At 36.8% G+C, this 10127-nt stretch overlaps 1 protein-coding gene across 1 annotated transcript; it reads left to right on the top strand.

The window, feature by feature from the left end:
- The first annotated feature begins 5164 nt into the window (after positions 1-5164).
- LOC145784203 (muscarinic acetylcholine receptor M2-like) lies at positions 5165-9391 on the top strand. The gene is made up of 2 exons (XM_082595977.1): positions 5165-5429; positions 7411-9391. Exons 1-2 carry the CDS (start codon positions 5250-5252, stop codon positions 9076-9078), a joined length of 1848 nt encoding a protein of 615 aa, XP_082452103.1. The 5' UTR covers positions 5165-5249; the 3' UTR covers positions 9079-9391.
- The last annotated feature ends 736 nt before the right edge of the window (positions 9392-10127 follow it).

The raw sequence follows: 10127 nt of genomic DNA, 5'->3' as shown, positions 1-10127 counted from the left end.
AATATTTGCTTTAAACAAGGTAAAACGTTTTTTGTTTCTAGTCTTATCTCTTGAAACCTTTACAATTAGATTTCTTGCAACCCCAGGGTTTGCAAACTCACTTTGAAGACTTTCAATCAACGTAGGCTACATTGCTATGTCAGCTACTCAACGAGTCGCCCAAGTAATTTTTCAAGATCTCACATCGAAACACTGGGCTTTCATTTCCTTGTTATGTGGAGTACATCTGCAGTAGCCTATACCCTTACTTATTATGATCATGGGAGTTTTTAGTGATGTTTTCCCAAGCAAATGAATGTGACTTTCAAATTAATTTCAGAAAACTTGAGCAAAGGCTTGTTTGTTAGAAAAGGAAGTTTTAAAAGTCCTTACAATTTAGTAAGCAGATGACAGGTGTTGGAGATGTTTGAGCTGATGCTTTGCTTGAATTTTTGTCATGTGCAGCTTATGCCGCTGAGTTCCAGATCAAGTTTTGTCAATTGTCAACACATCCAGGTTCTTTCGTTGTATGCGTTATCAAGTCAGGATTGCTACAAGGCTCTTTCAAGAAAGAGTAAAACGAGTGATTTACTCTTGTAGTGACTTGATTATTGGATTTGGACAACTTTATATGTGGATTTGGACAACATCACTAAATGGACACAGTTAAGTTGTGAAAATGCAGTACGAACAGTTCACGGTCGAGAACAATGGCGCATTGTTTCTAACCCTCAATACGTGGAAGAAACATAAAGATGATGATGATCGTATCTCAATTACGTAATATCCTTCGGGGTTTTGAATTACTTAGTACGGTATTTGACCGAGACAAAACTCGGATAGATGTGATCATGATGTGATCTATTAACACACCAGCTCAGCAAATAGAGTGACATTCGTTGTCATTTCTGCATATGGACAATTCTGTTGTCTATATAAAATACAAGTTTATGTTATTGAAGGAGAAATAACGCTTCAACATTAGCCTATGTAAACATTAGAATGAAATGAAAGCGGTAGGAGATGGGTTTGCTGATCTATTGTTTGCACGTGCGGGTGCGTCTGACAAAACTGCAAGTTGGTTGAATGTGTGCAGGCAACTTCCTGCCTGCACAAGCGCACGTGTTGATTCAATACTTTCTCGCAGACTATGTACGCACCTTGTTGAAGTGGCATGTTTATAGGCCTATCCTTTTGATCGGTCGATCTTAGTTTTTAAGTCCTGTTGATAGCCTGACATAGCCTACTAAACGCAGACTTTGGTAAGAAAGTAAGACGAGGGTTTCTGCAGTCTTTGTTTTTAGCAATCAATACATTGATGTGTATCGAAATGCAAGGAAAGTGGTTCTTGAAACTGTGCGTCATTTTAATTTTTCAAAGGCATCCTATCAAACAAACTTAATTTGAAGAAAAAAGAGTTTTGTAGAAAAGTCACGTGGTGCTTGGTCGAAATGCCATGTGTATTGTGCATTCATTGACTTTTATTATTGCGTCGTCCGTTTAACAAATTTACGGCAATGGCTAGCACAGAAAAACGTTTTGTGAATCATCGTGCTTGCCTATTCAATTTTGAATTAAGACGGAAAAGTAGATTATCACATGTTTAAAAAATGCGGTTTCGCTGTTACTTTGGGTGTAATGTAATGATACATCAATGCCTATGGCGATGAGCTTCGGTTAGCAACAATGCATTTGCGCGGTTGAAGTTTTAATACCTATGTTTTGAGATAATATGTCACACAGTAGGCAATCTTGTTCTTTATGGCTTGCGATTGTGCTGCTAACATATTGTTTGTTTACACTTTATCGCACACATTTTGAAATGTTTAAGAAATACGGAAAATGGGAGTGTGAAAATATACGGTCGTCAGACCACTCGGCGTGCGACAGCTCAGCAAGTGCTTCAACTTAGCAATTACATTTCAGCTACAGCCCAGTCAGCAAACGAGATTTACTTGCTCGAATCGGACTTGCTTGGTCACCGCTTGTTAAAAAACTGATTTTGCTGACTTGTGACATGCCAAGCTTCGGCTTTCTCGGTTATTACTTGCTCTGGTTCATCATTTGCCAACTTCAACCATTTGCTGAAATGTTGCTAGCTCGGTAGTCACTTGCTCAACTGCCATTTGCTCAGTTCACAATTTTTAACTTGTAGGAGACTCAAAATATACTGGTTTGAAGACCTGCTTTACAGCATGTGGTTCCATTGCTATTTTGTCATCTCATCATGCTGCATTGCTGCATACGATACTATACTTTACTTAAAAAAATTTACAACACCGTCGATAATTTTTGTACTTTTCTTTTCTAACATGCAATGTAAGGCTATGGTGACTGTGGTCACTTATCTGAGTCCTGAAAGGCCGGGTTCTATGAGTGGCTAGAAATGTTTACAGTATTATTTTATGCAGTTGAGAGTGGTTTGTGTTCATAACGATGGTTACTGAGACAAGAAATGAACTAATAACCAGGCATGCGATGATCACAATGTCGATGCAATCGATAACAAGTCCTTTCCTTTTCTGCGACTACGTTAGAAATTACTTAAAATTTTAAAGTAACCGATAACGATTATTTGGTAATTTTGAGATTCTATCCACGATTACACAAAAGCCACAAACGTTTGTTTGTTGAATTATTAAACGAGTTAAGAAACAAGAACTTTTGTAAACTGTTTGGACTATCACATCACATTTTTACAGTATGACAACAGAAATTTTTTATTTTGGTGAAAGTTACATAATTGATGTTGAATGTACTATCTTTGTATGGATCGTATGCAGTGCTAAAGTCATCATATGTTTGTGCTAAGGAGGCAATAATAGCTTAAATAAGTTTTCTGGCAAGAGTTTTGCTTAAATTTTGTAATTTGGTTTAAAACAGTGGCAAAGAAGTTGCCCAGTTTTTCTTTTAGCTCTCTAAGGGTCGAATGCAGAAAGGTAGCTCAAAATAAACCTAACTTAACGCCAAGCTCTTCTCAGGCAAGCGGAGTTTCAGTCAAGCTCGGTTTAAAACTTGAGCGCGCTGCAGAAACTAATTTGCAAGGTCGCTTGGCCAAGCCACCCTTTGAGCTGCGCTTCATAATAAAACTGGTTTTAAGCCACGTTTTTGACGCAAAGTGTGACGTCACTCGACTTGCAATGGTGATTTTTGAAACCTACCCGACAAATAAAGTAATATTGTAAGTTTAGAAGTTGTTCGTGTAATTAGGGATGCTTTATTAATGACACCATAATACCTTTTGTTACATCACAATTGAATTTGAAACGCAGTTTCCAGTTGGTGGTAGCAAGTTAGTAGCCTGTTGTAAGACAAAGCATGTTGACAGCAACTAGCAAGCATGTAGTAGACAACAATAGCAATTTCTGCTATTTCCTTTCAGCCTAATTATAATCTTTTCTTTTTGCCTCAACATAATATTCACGACACAAAATTCTGTATCACTGTAGGTTACATCATTATAACATAGCATGATGCCCTTCCGTTTTATTGTTCTTTGTATACCTGACACTTGTATCATTACTCGATAATGAGCTGAAAGATGAGCATTATCGCTATATGTTGTTTTAAAACTATAAAAAAAATGGGCCTTTCAGCAACAAAAGTGCCCTTTTTTTATAATCCTGCCCCCCCCCCCCCAGTGAAAACTCGTTCCGGCGCCCCTGCAAGTAGCAATCGTTTTTTAACAACTTTGTAACTGAAAAATAGCAGTGAACCAAAAATATCTGGAGGTTTGACAAGGGGCTAAATAGGGACATTCCACCTGTAACTCAAATAAATCTGGTCAGAATTTTCTCTTTAAAATATATCTATTAATTTATAAAGTTTTCTATGGTTTTGCTCCGAACTATCTGGACACTTTGCTTGTTCATTATAAACTTGCCAGAACTTTGCGTTCTCAACATCAATTGCTCTGTGCAACCCTTTATGTAAGACACAATATGGAAATCGTACCTTCCCAGTTGTTGCTGCCAGTTGCTGGAACTGTTTGCCTATTTGTGTGAAAGAAGCTGAAAATTTAAATGAATTCAAAGCTCGCTTGAAAACGTTCTATTTCAATGAACATTATGACTGAAAGTACCGTATTAATTATCACCATTGTCATGTACAGCGCCCAGGAGCATAGTTTGACTGTGGATGTGGCGCTATATAAATATTGTTATTATTATTATTACCGTATTTAACCTGGTCGTATGAAATGCTGCTAGTAAGCTTCAGCATTTCCAGAAAGGCCTACAGTGTTCTACAGACGGAGAATGCACATTTTAGCAAGCTTCAAAAAGTGCCCTGCACGATGGACTAATTACACAACTTCACCACAATCCTTTAAAATCCAGTTTGCAAAAATGCTTAAGTCAAGATCCGCCGCTGTTAAGTCGCCTTTTTTGGCGACTTAAATTGGTGGCTCAAAACCTGGAATGAAACGAGTTTTAAGCTTGGCTTAAAGTAAGAATAGTTTCTGCAGCGCAAAACTCGGCTCAAGCCACTATCTAAGCCCGGCTTGCTTAAAACTAGTTTTTGAGCTACCTTTCTGCATTCGACCCTAAGTCTCCAATTGGCTTGTCACTCTTACTTTGTTAATAAATGTGCGTAAAAAAACAAATGGCATCAAAGTTATAGTTTGTCAGCTCATTTCAAATATTTTGCCCTCTGCTCTGGCACAAATTACTGGATATTCTACAATAGGTCTATATATGTGTAATAAACACAACGTCAAAACTGCCATTTGTAGCAAAAGTAACAGTTGTTTTTTATCATATTTCAAGTTTTTTAGTAGTTTTTCATCACAAGAAATCTGAGCTCAACTTCGGATTCAGCACCCTTAAATTACCTCAATCAGCTGTCAAAGTTTGCACAAAAAAGGGTTCTATTTGTATGCTTTGCAGATTTAAAAATTGCCATAAGTAGGTTTAAATAAATTTTGGTACACCAAAGCAACAAACTCTCCCCAATCGCTTTATTTTGAATGAGATCAAACAGCCAAATAATAAATGTTGCTATGCTTTGGATAGATATTTTCATAATTTCCAATTATTTGAGAGAGCAAACATTCTGAATGAGCTTATTAATGATAATAATTCCTAATTAAGCCCCATATCTAATAACTGATTTTTCATTGGCATAAAAGTGTGAAGGAATACGTTTTCTAATGCAATTATAAACTGTTTCTTGCAGAATTCAAGCTTACTGTGTAGAATGGTAGTGTTTCCTTTTTCTTTCAAAACTAAGAGTTCTGGTGATATCGATGAGGTGATAAATAAACATGGGATATGGCGAATTCCAGCTTATCAGATTACAACATATCCATTGATCTGATAACTTCTATGACAACAACAGTTCAGTCTACCGTTTATGACCGAAACGGGCCCCAATCCAGTGTAACACACCAAGATGAAGACCACATGTTTAAGAGTGGAGATGGCTACATAGGAGGCCACACAATTGCACAGGTGGGTAACATGCAACTTGTTGTCACGTTCGCAGCCCCTAAAAACAAGAGGGTTTTCGGAAATTTTTACACTCTTGAAAATCATGGCGATAGTACAGAGCATGTTCTCAATTTAAGTTAAATTTGCAATCGATTTTCTATGCTTCTTTTGCTACTTCCCCGTGAATTGATTTCCCCCTTTTGTATAGCGGTCTGGCTACAGCCCTTCTCATTACAGAAAGATTCAATCCGTCAATGTAATATACGGTAACAAAAGCACGTCAGGAATTTTACCATCATAACCCTACAATTAATTTGCAATTGCTGCTCAAGTGCTTGTAGCGTAAAATCAGTTGAAACTTGAAAGCCTCAACTTTTTCAAATATATTTGGTTTATTGGACGACAAAAGTATCTTCATTTCACAGTTCACAATGTAGCTTGAAAGTATCATATTTGTGTGGGTGTAGGCGTTGGTTTTGATTAGTGGCATACACAAAAAACTCTTTTTGAAAATTTTAAGGTCTCGGTTTGCCGTTTGATATTTAATATGATAGTTTTAGCTACGTTACTTTGAGTCAAATATCGTCATTGGCACACAAGCTTAAACGACTTTCTGAAGTGACTCTAAACAACATATATTAGTACCACACTATTTTTGTAGTATTTTGTTGAATTGTTTGATTGTTTTTACTGAGATGATAAAGCTTTGATAGAGAATTTGCATTTTTGAACCATAGACAAGCAAAACAAAGTAACCTATGCGTGTTTAACATAATGTATTACATACAAAACAAAATATATAACATAGTGACTAACATAATGACTCATATAGGCTATAACGCAATGACGTTTGAGTCATTATGTTATATATTTTGTTTTGTATGTAATACATCATTTTACTGAGATGTGGTGAAATCGGTAGAAACTTAACTCAGCTTAAGAAAATCAGCTCTTCTTCACAGCTTTGTTTGCATACGTTAAATCAATGTGAAAAAGAACGGATTTACTACTCGGAATCTAAACAAGTTATATTTAAACCGAAATCAATTTATTCGTTCAAAACAAAAAAAATACCAAAACAACCGAAATTGTTTTACTTTATCCTTGGTTTAGGTTAAAGAGTACAGGTTGCGGTGACAAAGAAAAATAGAGGATGAAGAGGGATTAAGATTTAAACCACTTAAGCTAGCTATCTTCGAATGCTTTGATATTTCATTGTTCATTGTCAGTTTTTACGGAAGAAAAATGGACGATCTTATTTAAAAAACTGACACTAAACAATAAAATATCGAAATCATTCGAAGACATGTGCTCAAAGTGGCTTAAATCACAAGTCTTCTTGCTTACGCCATTGTTCCTGATTTGTATGATCTTTACAATGTTATCATTATCAATGCAGCTAGCAAACCGAAATTGTGTGGTGTCCTGTAGTCTGCAAACTTTAGTCTTGCCTTGCGCTCATGACCAATGGGGGTTTCATGAAGCCAATTTGAGAAATAATTTGTCAAAAAAAGAAACTCGCGTGAAATGTTGTTTGCATGAATTACGTAATCCTTTCAGAAAAAGAAAGAATTTGTAAACTCCAAATGCAACAAAAAAACGATGCTACAAATAAAACCACAAAGACGTGATTTCCAGAATGGCAACAGTTTTAAATGAAATAAAACTCTTAATTGGAACTACAGGCAGTTTCAATGTTTTGCTGGACTGTCTCATAACGGTTTTGTTGTGAAGACATCTAATAATGGCATGTAGTCGTGGCCTAGCGTGTGGCGCATTATATTTTCAAAGTAAGCTTCGTGTATTTCAATATAGGCTAAACATTGCCCAAGGGGTTAAAGTCTTCTATCTTACATGTTTTGAATACAGCCTCTTCCTATTTTGATACTAATACTGATAGTGATTCTGCGTTGAAGTAAATGAGATGCGTTCATATTTTCAGGCAAATTCCACGCTTTCAATGGCATTACAATGTAAACTGAACCTGTAAACTTGTTTTCAGGTGGTCGCAATTTCAATCGTAGCTGTGCTTCTCATGTTCATGACAGTAGTCGGCAATCTGTTAGTAATCCTGTCCTATCGCTCCAATCGACAGCTTCGAACGATCAACAATATGTTTCTTGTCAGTCTTGCATGCTCTGACTTTGTCATCGGATGCATGTCAATGACTTTTTACCCTATTTACATGATAACGAGAGAATGGTGGCTTGGTCCAGCGATGTGCGACATTTGGCTTTGCATAGATTACACTCTGAGCATGGCCTCAGTTGCAAATCTTCTGTTGATATGCTTTGATCGTTATTTTTCTGTGACTCGCCCGTTTTCATATCGCGCAAAGCGTACCAGAACCAAAGCAAGGATTTTCATCATCGTAGCGTGGATATTGTCTTTCTTGCTTTGGTCGCCTGCGATTGTAGCATGGCCACTCCTGCACGGAAGAACGCTACCTGGTCATCATTGTTATATTCAATTTTTAGAAGAAGACAAATCACTTACGTTGGTGACTGCGATTCTTGCGTTTTATCTACCTGTATCAATTATGTGCGTTTTGTATGGACTCATTTACAGGGAAACGCGCAAGTGTTCACAATATCTAGAATATTTAAAAAATTATCGGAAACACCGCTCAATCAGTACTCAATTTGTCAACTTACGTAAACGTCTTCAACGTACTAGTGTGCCGTCTGTTTCGCCTGAGCACAACATGAAGTCATGTACAGGTGAGACAAAAAACAGCACAGAGTCTTCATCGAAACACAAGGAGAATCTAAAACCTCTTCAAAATCCTTTGTCTTGTGATGGATCTAACTGCGAAAATGAAATTTTAGTTGAAACTGGATCTGCAGTAGAAAAAGACTCTTCAAAATCTCAAACTTTCCTTTCAAGTACCAAAGCAAAAACAACTGCAGCGTGTAGTAACGACGAAAAAGTATTTTTCGATTCATGCTCAACCGATGAAGATGTTAAGAAAAAAAGCAAAAACTGGTTTACGGGAAAATTTCTTCATTCACTGAGGAAGACATTAAGATCAACTGAGACATCGATAGAAGAGGTCAACAGCAACTCTGATCCATCGCAAAAAAATCCAGAGAGTCCTCTCATCGAAACAACGCCAGTAGCATTGACTTCTGTACCAGACAAAGATCAGCATATTGTTTCGCATCATGCAAAGTTTAATTCAGATACGGAACATCAACCCATGGCGACTTTGCACAATAGCGAACACATAGAATTTTCTGTTGAAACAACTTTCCAAAATGAGTCGCCTCGGAAAGTTCCACCAAAGCGTAAAATAAGTAATCCTGCAAAATTACCTTCAAGCGAAAAAAAAGCAGGCAGAACACTCAGCGCTATTTTGTTGGCATTTCTGCTAACTTGGCTTCCTTATAATATCTGTGTCGTTTACAAATCGTTTTGTTTAGAACATCACGACTGCATTCCAATCAGTGTGTGGGATGCTGCATATTATTTGTGCTACATTAACTCGACAGTAAATCCGTTTTGTTTTGCTTTATGCAATAAAACTTTTCGTAAAACGTTCAAACAACTATTAAGCTGTGAGCGGATCGTCAGCTACAGCAATGAAGCTCCCCTTACAAAAAATAAAGAAAAAGTAACTCGCTCTTTTTTTCCTCACCCGTCTTCATCATCTTCTGCGCGAGAATCGTGAGAGAAACAATATTGTAGATGCTTTTATGCAAAGAACTGTTGTTAAACACTAATCCGACGTTTTATGATGTAGTTAATCAATTGTCTGTCTAAATATTATCTTGCCGTTGAATTGTTTTGTTCAGTAGCACAGATAACATTCGCTGCTACATTGCAATTGATATTTGTGACTTTATAGTTTTGATCTTATTTTTTATTGACATACATTGTTGTATAATAATGTGGTTTATGTATTTATTACGTTGTAGTTCTATCATTTAATGCTGTTTAATCTGTGAATGAGATGACAAAATAATAAAAAAAATGTTGACACGTAGTCTGCATTGCAGCTGTCGCTTCGGTAGAGGAAGTAAACGCATAGAAGACATATACGGCGCAGACTATCTCCCTTTTTTGCAGCAAAATTATTTTATGTCACGTTCACAAATTTATGAGTGAAATGTACAGGTAAACCTTTGATGTACTTATCTCTTGCTGTCAAATTCATAAATGCAATATGGTGGAAAAAGAAAGAAGAATTTGAAACATCTTTATGATGAATGACGGATAAATCTTAAGATTTTGTTTATGAAGAAGCAAAAATTGTTTTTATCTCTTTCATTTGGTTTCAATGTTAGGTTTTCAGGAATACAATTATGGAATGTTGCCTGGTCGCAAGGCCCATATGCATGTAACCAGTAGCGTGGACCCGGGGATCCAGGGGGTCCCAGATAATTTCGGAGCCCCATGGGGCCCCGAAAATTTAAAGAAATCAACCCGTTTCTTTAAGTATAGTGTTTTTTGTCTTCATTTGGGCTCTGAGGATCTCATTGGTACTGGGTCCTGCATATAACATATAAATGAGTTCCAGTGCCAATTATATTGCGCTAATTTTCGTGAACCTCTAACCTAAATGGAATAGCTTGTCTTTGTCGAAAGCAGCAAGCTTGTTTCGCACCAAACCATCTTTGTGGAAGCTTCAGACGCGCATCTTTGACTTGGGATTGACATTAAAGGACCTTTTACAACTTTGAAGTTGATTTATTGAATATTTATCCTCGGACTAGGAAA

The sequence above is a fragment of the Aplidium turbinatum genome, chromosome 15, assembly GCF_918807975.1.
Source record: "Aplidium turbinatum chromosome 15, kaAplTurb1.1, whole genome shotgun sequence".
Lineage (NCBI taxonomy): Eukaryota > Metazoa > Chordata > Ascidiacea > Aplousobranchia > Polyclinidae > Aplidium > Aplidium turbinatum.
The sequence above is the reverse complement of the archived record's forward strand: the minus strand, read 5'-3'. Positions and strand labels throughout refer to the sequence as shown.

Excerpts from the sequence above, each read along its gene's own strand:
- LOC145784203 (XM_082595977.1), top strand. The coding sequence starts at position 5,250 with ATGGCGAATTCCAGCTTATCAGATTACAACATATCCATTGATCTGATA. Across the intron at positions 5,430-7,410 it reads GAGGCCACACAATTGCACAG|GTGGTCGCAATTTCAATCGT; the intron begins GTGGGTAACATG and ends ACTTGTTTTCAG.